Source organism: Pithys albifrons, chromosome 4 (assembly GCF_047495875.1).
Source record: "Pithys albifrons albifrons isolate INPA30051 chromosome 4, PitAlb_v1, whole genome shotgun sequence".
NCBI lineage: Eukaryota > Metazoa > Chordata > Aves > Passeriformes > Thamnophilidae > Pithys > Pithys albifrons.
Genome location: NC_092461.1, coordinates 61,977,774 through 62,002,478, shown reverse-complemented (window position 1 = coordinate 62,002,478; position 24,705 = coordinate 61,977,774). Strand labels below are relative to the sequence as shown.

At 37.4% G+C, this 24,705-nt stretch overlaps 1 protein-coding gene across 1 annotated transcript in view; it reads right to left on the bottom strand.

Moving 5' to 3' along the window:
* EYA1 (EYA transcriptional coactivator and phosphatase 1) overlaps positions 1 to 24,705 on the bottom strand; it is a 150,182-nt gene that overhangs the window by 80,744 nt on the left and 44,733 nt on the right. Inside the window, exons 2-3 of the mRNA XM_071553085.1 lie at positions 2,077 to 2,126; positions 536 to 663 (exon numbers count right to left, since the gene is read on the bottom strand). Of these exons, the coding sequence (XP_071409186.1) occupies positions 536 to 663; positions 2,077 to 2,126 (178 nt within the window). The remainder of the gene's footprint in view (positions 1 to 535; positions 664 to 2,076; positions 2,127 to 24,705) is intronic.

Sequence of the window (24,705 nt, the reverse complement as noted above, 5' to 3'; positions counted from 1 at the left end):
CTGCCTGACTGCTTCTTGAAAAATAGGTATCAGTTTACCCCATTGAATTACTACACTTGTTTGAATTTTGGCCACTCCATCAGAGTAGCAAGCTCGTCTGAGGAACTTTCAACACTCAGTTTTATTAGCCTACTTGACAAAACTTTCATAGCCTTAAGAGCTTGGAAAAAGCAAGAACATAAAGAAATACCAAAATAGTGAAAAAGACTGAAAAATTGCACTTTGTAATTGGCAATTGTAAACACCTACTTTCTTTTTTTTCCCTTATCATTAAACTGTTTTCACTTTGAGTTCTGCACACAGTACATGCTCAGTCCATTCAACCTCCATGAAAGGAACATAAACCTGGAACAAAAGCTATTGCTGAAACTTGATAATAGTAACTACCGATAAACAGTGAACATTGACTTAATGCACCATATTAAAAAAACCAGAACATCTAAAATAGCAAAACTTTGTATAGCTTGGTGACTGCAAGAACACCAGTGAAACAAGGAGAAAAACAAATTGTGAAACACTGAAAAAATTGGCTCACCTTCTGTGCCATTGGGTGTCATGGAATTATTATTTATATGGGAGTTATCAAGTTTTGGACCACTGGGGGATTCACTACTACCACTTAGTCGTCTGTGTGGGCTGGCTAGATCCTGCATTTCCATAGACCTGCAAACAAGATGCAACAAGTTTTAGTGACATATTGAACATAAATTACAGAGGAACTGGCTTTACGAAATGCAGCTCACTATTAATCAACATCCCAAAAACGCTCAATAAGAAAGGAACAGCTTCTCCCAACTTGATCTATTCCAGTTCTTAACTCATGCTGTAGCCCCACACATGACTGACCAGCTACCATAATTATTATTACAGCTTGTAACAGACTAAAATTTAGATTTCAAGTACTGTACTCTAAACATCCATGTAACTTTGTATTTTTAAGACACATACAAAGATGGAATCACCAATATATGAAGACATATATTCTCTTAACAACAAATTAACACTCTGCTTTTTCAAGATTTACCACTCAGTGGCAATACAATGGACCTCCAAACCAAATAAAACACTTGAAGCAATTGTGGAAACCTATCATCTACTGACAGGGAATGAGATATTCCTGATGTACGTGTTTACTCTGGCAAACTACTTAATTGTTCCTCTGTTTCCGTTGAAACAAATGCAGCATTAAAACATTATTATGTCTGCTCACTTGTTTGCTTTGTGGATTACATAAAGCGTGCCCAATTGAAAAGGGATATGACCAACACACAGTGAATCCATATAGTTGTTAGTGTGCCTTAGCACTCTGCTGTATCTCAGCAGCTGCCTCCTAGTCAAAATAAAAAGAGAGTAATTCTGATTCAAAGCAAAAATTAAACATTGAAGCATCACAAAAGCAGCAGAATATTTCAGATTGTTTGTTTCAAAAGCTTTATATATAAAGGCCAACAACCATCACCGTTATATCTTTTGGTTGATGTTGGGGCTTATGACGAAAGTGCCCCATCTTTCCACTCTATACCTACAACTTTTGATAATGTTATTTGATGTACTCATTCTAAGTAATTATTCCCAGAAGGAAACTTCATAGGTTACTTTGCCTCCAAGGCATTTGAACCAGTAATTTTTCATTTTGAAAGAAATGCTTAGGCTCTTTTAAGGACTATTAAAGTTATATTAAAAATTCCTCCCACAGTAATGGTATAAATATCCTTAAGCCTAAGTGTCATTTCAGCCATGAAACTTTCACATTTTAACTGACATTTTATCACAAGTTCTAAACAAATATCCTTAATTTTTATTTCTTTACCTCATCCAATCTACACATAAAAAAGGATGATAACACAGTGAATTTGAAAAGCCAGTATCTAATATAAAGTCAAACAATTTAATGAAAAAGTGTATGTGCTCATGGTTTACGGACTTGGCTGCACACACATAAAAGTGACACTCCAGCACCTATTAATCTGCTTAACATGGAAAAGAAGAATAAATATTTTACTTATCACCTGAAGTTAAAAAAAAAAAGTAATAAAAGGCTTTCAGAAAAATAGCAATTTTCAGTCAAATCCTTACCTGCAGCTTGAGGAAACAGCAACATCTGAACTAGTTTGGGACTTCTGCACCTGTAAACCACGGAAACAAACAGAAGCCTCTATTACTCCGCTTTACTACGACGCCTTAATTTAAAGAAAGGATATCACCACAGATGACATTTCTGTCCTTTAAATCCAAGGGGAGAGAGGAGGGTGCGGTGCCCGTGAAAGGCATATTGTCTTTAAATTGAAGGCTCAACTGTTGTTTCCCCGGCAGGTCTCTCTCCCTCCTCCCTGCGCTGGGGGACGGCAGCCAAGCGACTGGATAGTGATTCATCAGGGGCCCGTGACAGCTGCAGAGGGGCTCACTCCTCCCACGGCACGGCACAGCATGTCACGGCATGGCTTCACCATGCACCCCCACAAAGGTAACCCTGCCATGCCACCCCAAGCCCCTCAGCATCCTCCACCCCTCTCACCTCTTCCCTCCCTTCCCCTCAACTCTTCACAGTTTCTTGCCCTCATCATGTTGGTTTTCCTCTTCCTCCACTCTCTGACATCCTTCCTCGGTGTCTGGACCACGGTGAATCTGCAAGTCAAGTTCACCCCAAAGGCCAGCTGGAGAGGCTGACACTATTTTTTGGAGGGGAAGAGTGGCAACAACAACATGGGGTAGGTCTGCCGATGGTAAAGGTCTTCAATATATGGCCAACAGTATTACACAACCATCTCTAAACCAAGCCCAACTCCAGTCAGGGCAAATTAAAATCAAAACCCCACACATTATTGCATAAAGTCTCACTCATAAAAATTTCAGTCATTAATGAGATTTCTGATAAAATTACTTAAAAACCACTTCTGGCTAAATAAATGGGAGGAAGCCATAGCATTCACCTCCGAGGTCACTCACCGGGAAAAGGAATCTGGTTCCACTGGGAAGCCCAGAAATAATTTTTCTGTTTAATAAAATTACTCCTTTTACAACTCACGTGAGTAATAGTTTTCATATTCCATTAGAAGAACACTGTTGCTTTACTAACAAACTCTAGCCAGTAATGATTGTCAGCAGGTGATAAAATTCAGGTGAAGATACACTTCTAGGCACTGTCAGCTTAAAAGCACACAAAAGCTTCTCTGGCCAAGGTATATATCCTCTTAATGTCTGCAGTGAGGATCCTTCATGTGCATTTCCATTCAACCTGAACTGACATCTCTTAAATGATCACAGAGCAAAGACAAGGGAGATGAGGCATTTTAAGTGCCATAAAAATCATCCAAGCAAATCCTACTTATGTGTCTGTAGGGTGGGGTTTTTGTTATTTTTAATCACAGACAGAATTACTACTAGCAAGAGTAAACAACTGTTGGGGGCAGCCGGGCAATGAAGAACATTATAAACGATGTCAAGAAGCATGCAATAACGCATGCTGGAAAACATCAATCTTTTTATAACTGGGTACTTACAGTACTGTGTAACACGCTTTTCAATACATTGTTGCATGTCAAATCAAACTATACTAGCATATACAGTCAAAACTGTGCATTTTGTTTTAAAGATTTTTTTTTCCTCAGTTCTTTACCCCAGAAACTGCTGTAGAGTGCCTTAGGATATGTTTCTGCTGTTACTTTTAAACACCTGGAAAAAATTATAGGTGAGAACTAAGTTTGCTTACAGAGCTATCTTCAGTCCCTCTTGCACAGGATCCTTTAAAATACATCTTTTATAACAGGAAAATCTTCCATTTTGAAATGGATGCTTTAATGAACTCATATTTTCCAATCTGCCCTACAGAATTATTCATACTTGATTAAATTCTAAAATACATGTAATCCTCACTATTTTAATTACCAAATTTTTAAAGAATAGTAGTTTCTGTGCATTTACAAATATACATATATACATGTGCATGTGTGTGCATAGCGAGAGAGATTTCATTTATGGATATATGAGAGAGAGCAAAAAAAATAACCAGCTCATTTGAAGTGAATTAAGTACATAACTTAAATATTCTCCAACACTCTATGATTTGTGAAAATACATATCCAAAATCTTCATTTTCATTAGACATACTCTAGATATATTCCTTTGTGTCTCAAGGATTATTTAAACCATGTGTTGCACGTTACCAAATTTAAAAATGACTCTTTAATCAAAATAACTTTAAAACAACTAATCCTCACTTAGGCTGGTCAGCTGAATCCACAGAGTGGTCCAGGAAAAATAAATCTACTCTCAAGAATGCGAATGCAGACAACAATTAGACACAGATGTGAGTGAAATTAGTTACAGTTTACAAAATGCTACACTTCACATGCTTTCAGTTTTTTATGCGTAGTACAAAATTACAACGTAGTAAGGAACCACACTTATGACAACCAGTTAGTTCATAGAATAAAAACATTTCTGGGTGGTGTGTGCTTGCTCTAATACATTCCCCTATTTTGTCAACAGATTTCTGGATAATTAAAACTCTTCAACATAACTCACATATCAAACAAAAAGTAGGGGAAAACCTCAAATGTAATCACCTTACTCAGCGATAAATGGGGCACAATAAAAAAAAAAAAGAAAAGAAAAAAGGAGCTGTGACACTCCCTTCATACACTGTCCTCTGACTAAACTAAAAATGCCTTATATACAAAATGACGTACACATTGTCCTTAATGCCTCAAAAACATTACTGTGTATAATTTGATTGTTGTAAGTAACAATCACATCTTTTTCTTTAATACAGATTGCAGATCCGAGCAGTATATAGTACATGGTGAGAAAAAAAGGACAGTGATAGCAAAGCTATTTCAAATTCATCCAGTTAAGAATCTTAAATCAGTAACATCAAATTCTGATTAGTTAATGAGGTCTTTTAAGTTTGCCTTTTTTCTAATTAAATTTATAATTCTTCACAGATGTAGGTTTTGTTGATGTTCAATTTGTCTCTCTCATTTTGTTAAACCTCACATAGTACTCCACCAATCCATTGAATAGCCACATTAAATCTGTTAATACCATGCTCTTCAACCCCAGAAATCATTTCCAGAAGGCAAACTTGCTTTGAGAGATCATCAAACTAGACTTAAGGTACACATTTTATCACATTTTCCCTACCACAGAGCTCAGGATGCAGAGGAAAATTCATGACTTTTGCACTGTTTATTATACTTTGCTAAATTACAAATCAAAAGCATCTGACAGAAGATCATGTATGAAGCCAAAAAGTTAATAATGTTCTGTGAAAAGTAAACTGTAAATGGGAAAGGATTCTAAATTTCAGCAGCACAGAGCAAATAAAATGTAGGTACTTGTCTAAATTACAGGTTTTCCACAGTATTTTTGCTTGCTAGGAGCAATTTTTTTAATGGCTATAATTTAAAACATTTTTCCAGCTGAAAAGAAATTTTTGAAGTGAAAATAAGAATTTAGCCCAGAAAACTATAGCCAGCACTCACACTTTATCTTAAAACACAGTTCTACTTTAAAGAAGTAAATTTCAAAGACAATGACAGTTTTCAAATCAGAGTGTTCCTTTTTAGGAAGGGGAAAAAAAATCTGTCATTTTTAGGAAGGGGTGGAGGGAGGAAAAGAAGTGGACTTTTCTCCAACAACACTCTTAGCCTCCTTAAAAGAGCACTGCAGTCAGTATATACAGACATAATGGCTTCAACAGCCAAAATGTTATAAAACTAAAATGCAAATTGGCTGCAGAAAAGCACCTTGCTGGCAACCCAGGAAACTTGGTAATACTTTCACTCTTCCTATAATCGTAATGCTGGGCTCTAAGGGAAGAGGGCTTTTTCACTAGATACTCACCTCAAAGACAAATTGCTCCTATTAAAGCAAAAGCGGGTAATTGCAGTTACTTAATTTTTAATTACTAGTTTAAATTCTAAAAGTGCTATCCTGCGTGCTCACTTCATATAATTATGAATGAAAAGTTTTGAAACTCCAACACTTTCTTTCCTTTAAGAAAGAAGTACTACAATGTGACAATGCTCCTATTATGACCAGCCATTTAAGAATGTCTTTCTGCTTTTCCAAGATTTTTTTTGGCTCCTGAGAAATATTTCATACTTATTGCAATTCAAACAAAATGATTACTCATTCTTTTCTTCTCCTCTCTCCAAAGGCAAAGCATGACTCAAGCTGTCTGTCACTGTGCAGAACTGCTGAGAGGGGATGGCTGCTCATTTCCAGACCCTTCCAGGCCTTGGGAAAACTGACAGCAGTGAGGTGCTTGGCTAAAAACTGCATGTCATGGGTTTGTGAGCAACACTTAAAACGCTGTGTGCATACATGTTTATATATCTAAGAGTATACGATATTTATACACACATATAAACATACATTTACAGATCCATATCCATACTACTAATTTAATTTTGACTTCATACCAGCAGTCCATGTTCTGGCAGAGGATTTGCAAACTGTCTCAGTATGGGATGGAAAATTAAAGAATCTTTATACGTGGTATCTAACGTAAGAAACTTCCAATGATACAGTACACCACATTTCCACTTCTTATTCCAAATTTCCCTCTGTGCTAATTTTTAAATATAAACAAACTCCATGAAATATACTATCCTCTTTTTTCTTTCTCCTGAAACCTTTTATCTCTTCTGCGTGCTTCAGTTTTAAATGTTTGTTTACCAAAGAAAGAAAAAAAAACATCAAAACCCAACCACCTTCAAAGAAACATTTTTAAATGCACTAACACCTTTACTTTTCCAGAATAAATCTTACACTGCAAAGGGCAGCCCTTCCTCTTGGTGTTTGCAATACCAAGAGAAATACAAACTTGGGAATGTTTGGTGGGTCTCGGTTGCTCAAAAGCAAGATATAAATTTAATAAGGCTTCAAAAGTCTTTAACTTCCTCGTTCTAAGATCACCGTTCTAAATAAGCCTCCTAAAATGTCAATAAATGTCAAATATTCCAGTTGTGTAGATGTTTATTCTGTCATCTTGAAAAGTTCTCCTGTGGGGATCTATGTGTTTTCCTTGGTGTTTGAAAAATTTAAACATACTAAGCAAAAGGATTTCCTGCTTCAGAAAGCACTGTCAAAATCTCTGTCAGGCATTCTTCCTCTCAATTTTTTATTATTTTTCTCACGCTCTCACGTCTCTTTCAGCAAAGTCTGCCGGTTCCCTACAGTACCGTGCCTACGTCCCCCCCGTATAACATCTCACCATCACATTGCTCTTATCTACCGAACCATTAGCACTCGAGGAAATCAAGCAGGAGAATCCCCAAACCTGGCCGATCACAATAAACAGAACCGCCTAACATCTGTTTTGTGGGAAGCCTACAAAGCCCAGCCTAAACCACGGCCAAAATTAACTGCAGCACCCAGTGATTTATAATTGAGCGCTGCTCTCCTCCGGAACGGCAGAAAGCGCCCCTGCCCCTCCGCGCCCCACGGTCCCGCCACGCCGACCCACTCGGAGCCAGGCTGCGGCAGTTGCCCTCTTTCCCTGGTTTTGTGCTCCCGCTTTCTGCTCTCCCGCTGCCCGCGCTGCCGCCACAGCCGCTGTCAGCGCCCGCGCCGCCCGCCTGTACTCACGGTGCCGGGGCGCGCAGCCTCTGGGGCGCGGAGCGCGGCGGCGGCGCCTCCCACGGCGCGGCGGGGCGGGCGCGCCCCGGGCGCGGGTCGGGGCCGGGGCCGGGGCCGGGGCCGGGGCCGGGGCCGGGAGCGGGTCGGCGGCGGGCAGACAAAGCGCAGCGGAGGGAGGCTGCCTCCAGCCCCGCCGTCTTGTTTGCTCAGCCTTGTGGGTCTGCCCAGGCAGTGCCTGGGGGCACGCTGCCGCTCCCGCTCTCCTCCTCACTCCCCTTCTCCTTGGTGTTTTTTTTTTTTTGCCTCCCCCCATTTGGGTTTTGTTTTTGTTTTTGTAATGCAAACCGCAGCTATTCTCTTGTCCCAACCTTATTGGTTTAAAAGCAGCAACTGCAAGGAGGCTTGCGTGGTCAGAAGTCAACGTTCCTGCCGGGGCTGCCGCGCTCCGCCGCGGCCGCTTGCGCGGGAGCTGCGCGCCCTGGACCTGCGGCCAGAGCCTCTTTTCTGCACTTTCTCCAGCCTCACCCCAGAACAAGTCCCGAATCCCTCGGGTCCCCTCTCATTTGGAAACTTTAATTGCGTGTGGATGCGTCCCTTTAGTAAGCCGGGTTTAAAATAAAGCCGTCCTAATAGAAAAATTGGAATACACCAACATTGTATCAATGAGAGAAGCTAAATGGGGATACTTACAGAGGCTCCTAAGCATACACTCAGCATACACGTCCGGACATGCCGTTTTGATTGGATATGTAACAGATTTTTTCTCAAATATCTGAGATTCTTGCAACCTTGTAAAGAAAGGGTCTGCTAAAACTATTTAAGCCAGCCTTCTGCAATTAAAAGGTATTTATTAAAAACAGTAGCTGGAACTTTTAAAATCGTTTGGAACTTCTAAAATGGTTTAAAACATTTAAACCATTAAATATCTGTACCCCTAAAAATAATTCTAAACATAGTCGAATTTGTATTTCAACTATTACTATTCACTTACTAAAGTTTTAAAATTCAAAGCTGCTTAAAGGCCCTTTACATATAACTTATAAATGTTTCCAAAGAAGAGAGAGATGGTTGCAAAAGGTTAATTTTGTGCATTAAGTAACAGTAACTCTTTAAAGCTTAGCTTTTACCAATCAATAAGTAATTAAGTAATTTAATTAGCAAGCCATTAAACTGAAATGGTTTATGATACATTTCTACTACAGAACTTTTAGTTGCTCCTAATTAAAAAAAAGCTCTTTTAAATATATATATTATGCTAAAAACATTGTAACATACACAATAACTGAATTTGACCAGTGTTCTCCAGAGAATTTCCACTTTGTAGACAGTATCTTTATTTCATGTAACACTCCTTTTTCTACCCTTTTTCAGTACACATAATCCAAACATGATGAGGAAAACAGCATAACGATTTGCATTACCAAAAAAAAGAAGTCTTATTACCATGCCAGGTCTACAGTGCTAAATAAATTTAAAAAAACCCAAACCAATTAACCACCAACAACAACAATTAAAAAAACCCCAAACAAATAAACCAACTTTATACTGTATAAATAGATTAAAACAGAACTTTTTTTCTTTACAAAAATCTGTGGTTATTCACTGCTAATTTATCCTTACCTTCAAATAACTAACGTGTGAATGAAAGCAATACTTCTAGAGGAGAAAAGTCTTCTGGCTACTACATCCCAGTAAGTGAGACATTATTTCGTAGCAAGTACATTGGGAATACTTCAAGAAAGCAGATCAGTTTGCAAAGCTACAAGTCAACCTCGAGCTGAAAAGGCACCTAGGATTTCATTTTGTTTAGCAGAGAAAAGGGATCTCCGGACAGTCACACACCATATATGGGAACCCAGGTCAAAATAAGCAGCTTTCGATTGGGCCTGTCTATGTAGCCAGCACAAACACAATCCCATCCCTTCTTTACAGTCACAAACCAGATCTCATGCCAAGAAAACTATTTATCACATTCTATATTAAACTGAAAGAAATACAAATTACTTATTATGAAGACATGCAGTTTTGTCAGGTAAAAGTCACTGAAATCCTGAAATACAAGGCTATGCAATTATTCTGAACTGTATAACTTTTTTGGAACAGCCATGATCCTCTGGAAATGCTTCCCACTGAATTCTTTACCAGTGTTAATATGATAATTTTTTAAAACACTACCCAAACTATATGGAGTTAAAGACATATGCCTTGCTTCACTGACTCTAAGAGTTACATATATTACATGAAAAAGATCAGGCACACACTTTAAGGAAGCAGAAGTTCATTTGGAAGAAGAATTCAATGTCATGTTGTTGTGAGGTACCATCTGACTCTGGAAAAGGTAACTCAAAACCCTTTGGCAAAAACAGTGATTCTTACAAAAATGCTATGGAAAGAAAAAACTTATTAAAAAAAAGAGTGTGACTTCCACTGATGTATGTAATTTTTTGCATAAATCTATTTTATTCCATTACTAAAAAAACCCAAATAGCACAAATATATTTTACTGTTTCAAATGTAAAGCTTACTGAAACAGGTTTACTGTTGATTAGAGTTTGCAATCCCTACTGGGAGTTTTATCTAAGTAATAACTTGAGGAGTGTGTCCAGTCTCTGTATTTAATTAAAGTAAGATGGATCCCCACACACACATACAGAGCTTGATGATGTGATGATAAATATGGGATAACTTACACACAGGCTAAGATGATCAGAAAAAGGGTGTTGACGATGTATTGCAAAAAAATGAATCAGCTTTGAATTTTTAATCTCTTCTGTCATATGGCATGTAGGCAGTATGGGAACTGAAGCCATATAAATTATCTAGATGGGGGATATGAGATAAAGTAAGGTCCTCTGTATTTATACAGCCATTAAACAGTGCCTTAAAGTTCTTTATCTGATGTCTGAAGATCAGACTTCAGATTAGTTTCTATCATTACCCCATGATATGGTCTAACCTATGAACTTTTTCTACAGCTGATACTGTGGACCAGATCCTTATTTGGTTTAAGTGACTGTAGGTTTTTTTTTTTTATTTTAACAGGTAATCTAATTATGACAGCTGAGCACTGCACTGATTTGAAACCTACTTGAAGGAGGTTTGCTTGCTTGGCTTTGTGATGTTGTTCTTCCAACTAACTGCATACCAAGTCAGGGCAGGCTGGGTTGTTGATCACTGGCCCTCAACATCAATTTCAAACCACAACTGCACTAACACTGGATTTGGACAGAGATTTCAGCAGGATTTGTATATGTTTACATCATGCTGGAATTTGCCCTGATTCTGTATTTCTATTAATGTAGCTGGCATCTCGAGTCCTAAGAAGTAGAGGACCAGGCCTATTACATAATATCAAATGCACAACAAGCTACTGGGTGTGTTTTTACAACTGTTACTCATGCAATATGATTTTAACTTCATATGCAGTGTCACACACCTGTTTTAACACAGGTAAAATGGGTCCTTCTGGAACACAGTATTTACTGGGTGCTTAGGTATCACAATTACAGACATGCTGGTAATTAGGAAAAATCAGATGTAAGATGTGTTATGGAACAGTGTTTTTCTCCAAGAAGAAAATACTGCTGAAATATTTAATATTAGAAATAGGCCCAGGAAGACAACACTTCACTTAAGCAAAAGATACATCTCATTGCTCCTGAAAGCCACCGTCTGGCTCTTCCCATAACAACTGCAGTGCAATGTCAGAACCCTCCAAAGTAGCCAATATGCCTCCTATGCCTCCATACAAGTTTTATCTTACACATAGCAGCTGTTGCCTAGAGACGACCCTGGCTGGAGCAGAAGTTTGCAGCATTTGACTGGAGCCCTTATTGTCTCATGCTACTCATGTGAGCAAAAGTAGAAAGACCTCGGTAAATACGAACAATAAAAGTAACAAAAATCAACCATTTTAAGTGCTTTGTCTAAAAACTGTCAGTGTGACTGAGAAGACCAATTTCATTATATTCTTTCAAGATACACATATACAAGGTCTATGTGTAATGTGGGGATGTGTTGCAAACCATCATCCTTAGTCAAAATGTATATGAACTGCTGGTTCCCTGTTGCTAGTTTGCATGCAATTGCACTTGTTTTCAGTCCACCACTTCAGTATGAATTACAGAATAATTTTGTATAATTTAAAATAGGAAATAGTAGTCTTTATTAACCTTAAGTAGATACTAGCTTAAGTTTTTGAATGAATGAATGACTTACACATGATTCTGAAATACTTCTTGACAGCTATGATATAAACAAATGCAGAGATTGTCCACAGAAGCAGTCATAGTCTAGTTGGAAAGCAAATACCTTACTGTTTCTCAATTTTTCACTTTTCAGAATGAAAGTATGTTTGGTTTTTTTCAGTTGATTAGTTGCATCTTAAAAGCATTATGTAACATGGAGGGAAATGGTGTATATATATATTTATATGTGTGTGTATATAGTTATAGGCAGCAATAGTTTAAACTATAGATACACTCAGTATTCTAACTGCAAAATAAGTAAGTAGTTTGGCAGGGAAAGTTTAGACATGAAGGTAAGTTTTAAAAGTATCTAACACTCTTAACTCTCTTTTGATACTTTTTAATACCCTACATTACCTGTCTCTTCTAGAAATCTCATGAGGGTCATCATACTTATGATTCAGACACAAAAATACTGATCAACTTTGGTCTCCAGATGATCTGAAGTAGATGCTCTACCCAAAATTGATAGTTTTTCCTTAAAGATCGAGACACCAGGTCTGTGACACCCTGATGGCAAAGCTATGAGATCTACTCCAGATTTAAGAGTAATGTTGCAGCTTTTCTAACTACAACGGCCTTCATTTAAAAAATGTCTTAGCTATTAAACTGAACTATTGAAAATTACTTTCCATTTTTCAATAAAGCGCAATAGTTTTACAGGGAGCAGGAGAGGTTACTCTCTGTGGTACCTAAGAATCAGTGAGAATGACACTTTCATTTTTTTTCACTAAGGCCTCCACTCAAAAGATCCAGAAACATGTTAGTAACTGTTTATAAAAGGAGTCCTGCTGAAGACAACATAAATGTCTTTGAGCGAAGTTATTTGTAGAGTTATCTGTTTGCAACACAGGGGGTAAAATGAAAGGAGTAAATTTCAATCCGTAAGGATCCTTGAGAAAGAGCTAATTTTTCTAATTGACATTCAGGCTTTTATTCCAGCTCAGCATGGAAACAGAACTGCCTAAAATTTCAAAATAATCATTCTTCACTGCAATATATGAAAAATAATTTGGTTATAAAAATGAACAAGTAAAATCAAGTACACTATTGATGATGAGGAACAGCTTGCTAGCACCCTCACGGGTGATAAAAGCTATACTCCATAGTTCCTCAGAAGACTAAGTTGCCGGGAGAATGCCCTACAAATGAGAGATTACCACTGAGCTGACAAAATAATCAAGTCCTATTGTTCTGTAAAGACTATAAAACACATCATTTCACACACAAGCAATTTTTCCATAGTTCATTCTTCCACGACTACTTAAGCCTTCCTCATCTTTCATTTAGGTCTGTTAGACTAAAGAGAGAATTTACAAACCATTGCAAATTTTTTTTCACAGCAATAACTTACATAGTTGCCAGTGATATAAATACAGCACACCATACAACATGAGTCAGCTCAGTAATGCTAGACTGTCTTTTCTCCAAGTATTTTCCACTAACATGAACAAAAACAGTTTTGTCAGCGCTTCCTATAGGGTGAAAAGGGAGATGGAAAGTTCCTCTTTGTTGTTCAGCTCTGTATTACAGTCATACACAGAATTCTTTTTTCTTCAAGAAAAATATGTTTGTTTACTAACCACAGCAACAATAGGTTTATTTGTTGCAAATTCCATTTCGTTATTATTTCCTAAATGCATTCTGTATTTTTTTCCTGCAGCATTATTCATGTCACTGTTCAACAGTAGATGGAGCAGTGGATCATTACTGTATTTTAGTTATTTGTGTCAATTATTACATAATTTTTCAGCTGCTGCCATACAAAGCTACAGAAAAAAAGAAGAAAATTATATAGAGGAGGTAATTATTAATTAAAGCATTTAGAATTAGGAAGAAAATTGCAAGAACAGCAACCAAGCTCACTTTCAGACTTCGGATTTCAGATTTCACTATTAAGACAAACCTGCATTTATGACTAATATAAGTGACTCATAAACACACATTCAAATTACAAACCTTGCGTTAGTTGAATACAGTACATATGTATGTCCTTAACTTTGAAACATTCAGTCACATGTATTTTTCTTATGGTGATCAGGAAGAGTGAAGTACCTTCTAAAATTGAAGTGCATAAATATTCTACATTCTGGGCCTTGTAATGAAAAGGAAAAAGTGGAAGTCTAAGTTAAAATAGTTGGGTGATTTGTTTTATACTTGCATCGATGTTCTTCCTACAAACTGTTTTTAGGAAACTTAACAGAATAAATTCCTCTGAACCTTACAGTAATTATACCATGACCCTATTTCTTCAGCAGGGATTAGATTCTTACCTCTCTCTAACTATATAAAATGAAGCATTTAGTTTAAGGTGATCATCCCAAACCTCATCTTCAGGAGAGAGAGACACCTCCAGTAGATGTGTCTAGGGAGGGCACTCAATTTTGAGGTTTCTCTTCCCCATAGACACAGATGATGGGCTTAAGCTAGCTCTCAAGTTTTGATGGCTACAACTCCCCCAGGAATCCAACTTAGTCAAACCCAGAAGTACAAATTCCCTTAAAATCATTTGGGTCTCAGTAGTAATCGTATTCACAGAAATTTCAATTGATGCATGCTCTATTTTGAAACTTCATATAATTACTCAGACTGCCAATATTTGTTGTTACAAATCAAGGCCAGAGGAAGACTTCTCAGATGGCTTCAAAGACCCAGTTCTCATCTCCAAGCCAGCTCCCTCCCCCACTTCCTTCCAGCAGCATTAACTTTTTCTCTGCAATCTCACAAATCGGAAAAAGAGTAACCTCTAAAGCTGTTTTAGACTGAAGGTCAGAATTCAAAGGATTGGTAACTTTATCCACAGAGCCTTGCAATCACATTGCTATTGGAAACACACCCAGAAGCACCAGCACTCGAGATGTTTTTATTAAGCAATGTCAATAGGTACGAAATTTGAAGGTTGGTTTGTTGAGTTGTTGTTTTGGGGTTTTTTTTAGCATAAGGTTTATCAAGACTCACATTTGCAAGAGAACCAAATGCTTTCTGCCACTGAATTTTAGTTTAATGTTCTCTGAGGTAAGGAACCAGGGCTCTGTGTTACATGCTAATGAAAACAGCAGCTTTGGTTTGTTTATCTAAATACTTAACGAGAGGCACTTCTTGCAGCCAAAATATAAACAAAGCTTAAACTAGTCTTACTGCTTGAATACGTCCGGGCTACTAGTACACATTTTTTTAAAAATTAATGGCATTATATAGATTTTATACATATGTATCCTGCTTGGCAATCTACCTTTCAAAAAAAGATAATTCCTAAAACAATAATTCACATTTAGACCTATATTTTCAACTCATGAACATAAGATGTCAGATTCCTTTCAAACTTGGCTCAAGGGGGAAAAAAATCACAGACGGCAGTCAGAACTTTTGTCCCAGCAAACCAGCCACTAATTTAGAGGGAGATAGGTTGAAATAAGGATTTCAAGAAGATTTCACAAGAATTAAGAACAAACAAAATTTTTTATTCCAATATCTAAAAACCCCAAATTATATGCAGTGCTGCTCTGTCTTGTACCACATTTGCATGCCCAAAAGACTGAAGCATTCACATCCACCCAAGTGATTCACCTGATGAAGTTCTAAAATTTGTGTCTTTAAGGGTGTCTTGCCTTTTACAATACAGTAATCTCTATACACAAACGTTTCCATTAAACAGTGTAGTTAAACTAGGCATTGACATATGAAAACTCACCTTGCACTGGATGCCAGTTTATGAGCTGAGAGACACAGCGTGGCTAGCACACACTAAGCAGAGGCAGAATGCTTCTCATGCAATGATACCAGAAGAATGCACTATCACAAGGAGAAAAGGACACAAAGATAGACACAGCAGAAGAAAACTGAGTGAAGAACTCACAAAAAAGGTGGCTAAGATAAAGAGACAAACTCTTTCTAACTTTTGTAATTTGATTTTAAAAAATTATAATTTGGCAGCTATCAGTATAAGGAATGTGTTGAGTGCCACTCAAAACGCTTATTTGTCTTCGGTGCATCTGGTGCCATTTTCCTTATATTCATAAGCAGGGTATGTTTCTGTATGTAGTCTGATTTTTAACAGCTCATTTGGAAAGCAGCAAATCCTAAATTAGAGACACCTAGGAATATTAGTAGAAAATTTAGCCTAAAAAACATTTGCTTAAAACATATTCCACCAATGCACTCCATCACAGATGACTGCTTATTGAAATAAAGTCAAACTGATAAAGACTGAATGCTGAAAATGATGTCTTTTGGTGCCTGGGACAAAACAAGAGCTCCATTTCCTGGCTGAAGACACCAGCTCTGCTGCTGCCAGCTCCACCAAGCTCAATGGGATGTGGCCATACAGTAAAGCATCCCCAGCCCCAATTAACTCCTTACCCACCCCTCAATGTAAAGGAAAATGAGAGTTCAGAATGAAGGCTCCCCCTCTTGAACCTTAATCTATGTCTAGAATGGTTTTGAATACAGAAATAGGAACTGTGTGGTGCCTACAGCTGGAAAGAGAGGAAATCCAGGGAATGGAGAGTGGCTGCCCCTTGGCTGGGCAGAGTCTGGGCAATATAAGACTCTCGTTCCTCTATGAGACCTGAAAAAGCTGTCAAAACCCAGCACTGATAGCCCTACCATGTATTTATTTTCTCTCCCTTCTCCTCTCTCATAAAATCCTCATTGTTTTTAGTTTGGTTTTTTAATGAGTCATATTTTTACCTTCAAAAAAATACTATAAAATATTGTGTATTCATCTCTTAAGCTTGAATTAATACAGGATCAACTTCACATTAAATATTTTTTTTTGGAATTGGCCTCAGACATATGTGGTATACCAAGCACAGTAGGAGTCATACAAATCTTTCTCTACTAGTTGATGCATTACAGGATTTGGCTCATTTTTCTGGCCAGTAAGTAAGTAATAGTAAATAGTTATGCAACATGCATCATAGAGTAACAGCTTTTAGGTCAACTATTTTTTACATCAATCTAATATGGGATTGCCTAAAATTGTTTTTACCATCTGATGAATGTGCAGGATGGAATGGACTTGAGTAGGTCCTTCCAGTCAATCAGTGTTGGGATCTGCTTGAGCTCAGGCCACTGTCCTGCAGTCCAATCTAAAGGACTGTGGTACCCATTAGCAGTCGTTCTGACCCCAAAAGGGCTGTATGCTGCTGATTGGAGTCTACCCTCACAGCCCAGGTTGCAGGAAACAGGTCTAGTTATCTTGTCATGTTTGGATGCAATGTAGTCTGTCAAGACAACAGTTTCTCAGAATTTGAATGGATACCAGAAAACAACTTGAAGTGAATGGCAATGAAAAAATAGCTGTAAGTTAATATGCAGCAAAAATGTTTCCTATTAATTTAGTAAACAAAGTGGCCTTTAGAGACCCTGAATAAGAGGTTTTAAGACCTCTGTTTACATTTGGTTTAGAAATTCACGACTATGAACAAAAAAAGAATAAATCACTGTGACTTAAGAGATTGACTTGAGACACTGATTTTCTAAATCTTTATACTCACCTAAGTTTGCTTGTCACTTTGCAAGACATAAGTTTCTGTTTCAATAAAACTGCACTACACAGCTTAAAGATACTTGCTAAATTTCTAGTTTTAGTGCTGTTTAAACACATGCATAGCTTTTCTTTTGCTAGAAAGATCAATGTATAATACCAATAAGTCTTCCCTCAAATAGCTGAGAGCTAATAGTAATGCAAAGTATTAGCAATCAGAAAGCAGTGATGTCATTTATCAGTCAACAAACATGAAAGTAAATGTGCAGACATCAGTGGAAATGTGATAATATATAATAAAAATAGTGATATCCAGGTTTTGTTAGGTTACCATATAGGTGTCATGTGCTCAAGGAAATTAATTAATTTAATATCTCCCTTAGCATATGAAATGTGTTGTTTTTCTTCCATCTTAGAAGAATTAATAAGCCACACCATCCTTCCCCACCTGACATTAAATGTAATGATTATCACAGAAGTCAACACGTTGCACAACACACCAGTGTCTCACCCATAACCATGTTATAAAAACCTTCCATGGAGTTTGTTCTCTCACACAGGGGGTTGGAAACTTATTTCCCTTCTTTTGACTTTGAAGATAAGAGAAGGGAGTAGGTGTATTTATTAGATCTCTTTTGTGTTCACTCTACCAGCTCTCTTGATCTGAACCACTGAAGTAGGAATCACTGATATTCTGAATTATATTGGCAGTGAGGACAGTCCAGTGGTGATAAAAGCTGGGTGGCATTTTTTGTAAATGTGTTGCTCTCCAGCTGTTCATGAGCTACCATCAACACCTTGGGATGCCTACATTCACCTAGTACAATTTTCCAGTCCTCTCTTAATTTACACTTTGGTCACCCAATTTACATGATTTGTATTTCTTTACACAAGCCAGTTCTACCCTAGAGGAAGAACAACATGTTATTCGTCAGAGGAATTTATTCTCACAGATTTTCCATAGGTTTAGAGAGGGTGTTTATATTTTGCTTGTGACACATAGGGGGATCAATCTCTCTGATACTGATCCCTTTGTTATATATTTCTCCTCACCCCTTTAACCATTCCTATGATGTGTCTTACTAGGAAAGGTGTGAATGTTTCAGTCCTAGTGGAGAAGTGACCATTTCTTTTTCTGGTTTGGCATCCTGGGGAATTTCATTGCTTCACAACTTCAGCAGAGGAGGATGTTTGGGTTAAAGCTGTGTTATACAGAGAGAAAGCATAACATTTCTTTTCTCTTGAACTTCTGTATCCGCTATTCAGCCCATAGGGCAGAAAACTTAAGATGAACTAACAAAACCCATGACAGACTAATCGGTGATGGAATTATTTGGCAGAAGTTTGCTGCTTGGTCTGACAAGACTTCAAACTGAGAAAACCACTTGGCAGACAAGGAAAGCTGCAGAATTTCTGCTTTTCATGACATGTATTTTAAGGGTTATATTGATTCGGAATTATTCTCATTTTGCAGGTATTGGCATTGTTTGACCTGCTACATCTGTCCTGGGAAAGCCAAGGTAGTTCAGTAATACCGAAAGTAATACTAAGGAGGTGAAATTGGTTCTGGGGCTTTTGAGTTCTAGAGGGGGTGCAGACACCATATGATACTGTTTTCAGACATAACTGCTTCATCTTTCATTCTTTCTCTGAACTGAACTGGTGACCAGAAATCATGAGCCTTGCTAATTATCTTGCTTTGGATTTATGCTGTTGAATGAAAGACCATCAGATAATAAAATTAACAAAATTCATGACTTAATGATAAGCACCTTGTGTCTTTCAGTAAGCCAGCAGTAACTCATCAGAGGACACTGTGGCTAGGTGGGTTCTCAAGCAAATGCACAGACCTTTCCTTTTACCTCCTTCACCTTTCTCATATCATCCTTCAGTGGAGGTACAGTCTTCAGAATACAAAGAATTAGTTTAACCCAATACTAAGATCAAATGAAGACCCTTGATACATTACCAAAAGGTTGTTTGATATCTGGTGATCCAATTAATATAAACCTCTCCTCTTGAGTGATGCAGTAATTTGTATTTTGGGTTTTTTTAAAACATAAACTGGCTTATAGATCTTCAATACATTTGTTAAAAGTGTAAGTGGGCTTAGTGACTCCATTAGAAATTAAATAAAAACTATTTCCTTTTTGAATAATTGCTGAAATAGTTTTCTTTTGTGTTTATCTCCTATGCCTTTTTATTTCTGGACAGAAATGGAGTTTATTTCAATAATTAAAAACATGTAAAATTATGTGATTGCTTTGTATTTACACTGGCTTTTGCTTCATTGTCTGCATATTATTTCTGATTGCATAAATATTCATAAAATAACACCCAGGGAAATTTTCAAAGTGGTGCATAGAGACTACATTATGCAGTTCCTATTAATTTAAATAAGTCACATATTCTTACAATATAGTTTGAAAATTTCCCTCCTGCTTTTCACCATCTAAAATAACTGTCTAATTCCAACTGTCTGTATCTCCCACTCTACAATCCATAAATACAGAAGGGACGTACAGTCTTTTCATATAGATACTTCAGGATGCTCCAGTGGTATTTTATACTCAGAAGAAAAATTCCCCAGACTAATGAGAGTTACTAAACTCCTTGTGCTGCTCCTAATCCTCATCTCTAAGGATATTTCCATTAATATCTTTGCTGAAATGCCAATTTTGATGCATAGAAAATCAGTATACTGGGAAAATCTGAAATAATTAAAAGTGCAATTACCTAAAAGAGTAGGATCAAAAGAACCACTAAAACTAGAATAAGACATAATCAACCTGTAACTTATCAAGCAGTCCCCAGAAACTGTGCTTTGACATTCCTCCTCCAGAAGCTAATGACATCAAGTCAGAAACATTTTGACTGTATTTGACTGTATTTGACTGTATTTGACTGTATTTGAAAATTCCCCACAATGTGGCAGGAAGATCAGCCAGTGTATTTTAGAACAAGACTGTGAGTAGAGAGAATTACAGGCTTAGAGTTACTTACAGGGTCTTGCCAGAGATTCCCTCTGTTTTAGAGCTCATAGGCTTTAGCTTTCAAAGTTGCTGCTTCTAACCAGTTTTTTTTACATCACCTGAAAACCAAGAGTGAGAGAAGAGAGGACTTTTTTCCTCACACAGATAACCTCAAGAGACCCAGTGACCACGAAGGCAGAAGCAGTGAACATGGGCAGTCAGCAGGAGCACAGCTGACTCAAAGCAACACCTTAACCCAGACTGAAATCTAGTGGTGGAGCAGCTGCTATGGGTTTGAAGCCTCCATGCTGGGAAACTGGAGGAGAAGATCATGGGGTGGCTTAAGTAAAGAGAATCAAGGGAAAAAGGAGAGGTTTACTGATGCAATTGGTATAGCTCTGAAGAGCAAAGTGTCTGGCTTCTGGGATGCAAGTTGCTTAAAAGCGCATTCTCTGGATTTGGGAGTGCTGAGGGTGTAAAAGTTGAGGGTTGACACAGACCAACCAGCTGGTGGAGAGGTACACACAACAAGCTGTGCCCAGCAACAGCACCCCCAGGGTCAAAAGGCAGCTTCCCTGTACTGAACACTTGCATGCCTCCAACCTTGCCAGTGTCAGTACAGGGCAGCCCTGTCCTACGTTTTCACAGATGTCTACCCTCACATTTGTCTCTAGCCTCTCATCAGCCAAAGACAACTACACACATCCTCCACAACCCATCTTTCTGCTTTCATAAAACTTGAAGAATTGTGTCATATTTGAAGGCTGGTAGCTTTCTGTCAGACTGGATTGATATTTCCTAACAAATTGAGAAGTTACCATCAGAGGACATACAGTTAGACAGACATGTACAACGAATGTGGTTGCAAAAGCCTTTTTTCTTTAGGAAACCAGGTTATAACAAGAAACTGCCTGCTCTCCATTTACATTTCTGTTCAGCTATTTTAATAAACTTTTTTTTTTATTTTGCTGACAAGGCAACTTCATTTTACATAGAAAGGCAGTTCCCCAGAGGGTAAGATCTGTCAGTTGACACAGGAAATGCTTTCAGTCCCCACCTATACAAGCAAAGCTGTATCTCAAGAAATCAGGTTCATCCTACAGAGCTGCTAAAGGAAGGAAAACAATTACTACAGGCATAAAGCCCTTTCCCAGCTTCTTTGTCCACTGCTTGCTAACACGGACAGGCTAAGGCTGAAAATAAGAAGTCACTTCTTATATTATGGATTGTTTGAACTTTTTTTCAATCTCAGAGCTGATGATGTACATAGCTGGACTGCCCTGTCTCATACATGAGTCCTATTGACTTTGTCTTTATCATGTAGCAGCAGATCACAAGTGAGAGTGATATCAATGAAGAGGATCTTCCTTTTTCACCCATTCTTTCAGTCTACAGCAATGAAAACCACAAAATAAAATCAAAGACACCATAGCAACTCAATGAAGGATGAGACCACTAAAGAAGAATTAAAATACCACAAGAATGGGCACCATGTATGACCTCATGAATAACCTGATTTTCCACTGAGTATGTCTTGAAAGGGCCTTACACAGCCTGCTGGAGAGCCTTAGGTTGTCAGCTTGTTTCAAGGCAAAAGGGAAGAGTGCTGGCCACCTGAGGGCCCAAAATGATGGGATAAAAGCTTTGAATCAGGAATAGGGCAAGCAAGATTCTTTCGTCCTCACTTAATGACTGATGTCTTGATGATTTTCAGCTATGGTTATCTGTTTGGGGAAAATTATCAATGCTCTGTTGAAAAGGAATCTTTTCCTGAAACAAGTAAATCTCAAATCAGGAATCTTTCCACACAAACTAAACAAAGTCTCACTTGCCTAAAAATATTTTAAAAGCTATAAAAATCAAAAGCCTGAAAGGTCATTGCATTTAGACTGCCCTTAAAATGTTACTGTATCCTGTTATTTTCTGAAAACCCATGTTTCTCTCAGTTTTTAACAAATTTTTCCTTTTGAACATGATTTCCCTTACATAACATTATTTTTACTCCTATCTTAAGTCCTCTGCAGAAATCTGTCTCTAGTAAAAGAGTTATGGAAGAGCAAAGCACTAAAAAAGCGACAAAGATGGGAATATTGTTACTAAGCTTGCTGTCTTTCTTTTAAAACATTTAAAAATTATATTAATTCAAAACTATACTAAATTCATGTTGTTCTTGACTAATAAAGACATGAGACCAAAGATTATGATGAACTAGTCTGGGCCACATCACGTGTTTTCCCCATCAGTGTTAAAATTACAGCTCAAAAGGGTACAGAGCTGGACTTAGATTTTTAAGACATTGATACCTATGCAGTATCCTATTTGTGTTCTTTATTAAATACAAAAGTAAAAGGATGTTACAGAAGGTTAAGCTGCTAACAAGCTGCTGCTGAAAAACCTATGTACAAGATTTTTGGACCAGTGATGAATTCATCACTGAAATTTTGTTTATCCTCATAGATATGTCTTTGCTTAGGTGAAATTGTCAAAACTTGTATGCAAAGTATTGAAAAGCTGCATAAAGAAACCCCAACTCTGTTCCACAATATAAGCTGGTTGCAGGTTTTCTTCAACGTTTCAGCACCCAAAATTCCTAAAAGGCTCACCTTTCTTGTACCACTTGAAAAAAAAAATTATAACATGTAAAAGGAAGAAAGGTGTATATAGATACTTGCAACCGCAGCCATTTTGGAAACTCTGAAACCTTCATGTGATATAAGTGTAAAAACTGAGCATACCTAGCAGTATATCTGGCTTGACTATAATTTAAAAAGCTATAATTTAAGCAGGTGGCTGACAGATGTCGTTTCTCAAGCATGCTTTTTCATGTTCACTTTAATTTTAATCTCATTTTCATGTCTCAATTATGCATTTGAAATTATTTGCTAACTTATTGTAGTGTGTAGTCTACATGATCCTTGAAGGAGATTTCAAAGTAGACTTCAAAGCTGCCAATTGATTATGCAATGGGAAAAATGAGAATAACCATTGCCAATTTACCAGCCCCCAACACAGACTAAGATGGGCTGTTCCGCAGCCAACTGCAGCACCAAGGTTTCAGAATGCAAAATACATCAATCTTTGCGAAAGCTAAAATTGAAGTTTTGGCTGTAACTTACTCAAAAATATATTAAAATGCTGGTTTTAGTCTGAGATGTTGTCTGGTATAACTCACCTTTTCACCATGCAAGGGTTTGCAGATGGTAATCGCATTGCAATGTAATGTTGCAAAGGTTTTGGTCTAGATACTAATTTTTAAGCTTCACTCAGAGGTTTGACTTTGCAGAGGAAGTGACAGAAATCAAAATTACTAGCTATGATACCACCACTTGCTTCATATATGGTCTTGGTACCTCAACAGAAGAAACATACTCCTGTATAACTACATACCAGTCTTACATATGAGCATATCTATCCTAGAGGAAGATGGGTAGTTATTCTGGCAAAAGCAGCATATCAAAAACCAAAAGTTCTGAATATCATCTGGAGAGCTGTCCTAATGAATGCAATCTCCCTCACAGGAATAAAACCATCCTATCAAGCCCACTAGGGCACACTGAGATTTAATTAACTGTCCTGACTTTCAGGAAGAAAGTACCAAATAATAACAACCAGTGACACTGATAAAGTTGTAAGTACAAAATACGACTGTTTTGCCAAATACAAGCAGTACTCCTTTGTTTTTTATTAGCAGATGCATCATGTCTCATTCCTTCAAGATGAGGACTGAAATGCTCTATAGTAATTTGTGTGAACTTTGGGCCACATTTACTTAAATCCTCTAAAATATGCAGTCTATTTGGTCAGTGAATTTCAAAGTTAATGAAGCAAACATCCTCTTACATGCATAAGTGAGGAAAAAAAGGATATAAATCTTTCTGTTTGACTCTCATTCAAATCTGAACATGAAACACGAACACTTTTAAAGCAAGGCAGAATTTTATAATGTATTAAAAGCATATGCTAAAGTCTACTGCTACAAAAACACCTCCTCTTCCTCACTTTATCACTATGCTGCATAAGCCACCTTGCAGGTGTCTATAAGCTTTTAGACACATGCTATTTCTAAATGTGAAAAAAAGGAAAGAAAACAAGTAAAAACAATCTTATGATGACTTTGCAATTTATAAAAGAAAGCTCTTTGAAATGCTGCCCTGAGCCACACAGAACTCCAGTTGAATAATTAATTACATATTGACATGGTCTTATAAAAGAAAGGTTCAGAGCTGTATTGACATTTATGTCTTCTTAACATTCATCAGAAAATGTCATTCTGTATGAAATAATTACTGGTAGTTTATAGGTTTTTGCCCTCATATCCAAATTCTTGTCAAGGTGATATGTGAGTGAGGATTTTTTATGGCTATTATGCATTGCCAATTTGCCTAAAATTTAATCTTTTTGATTGACTAATTTA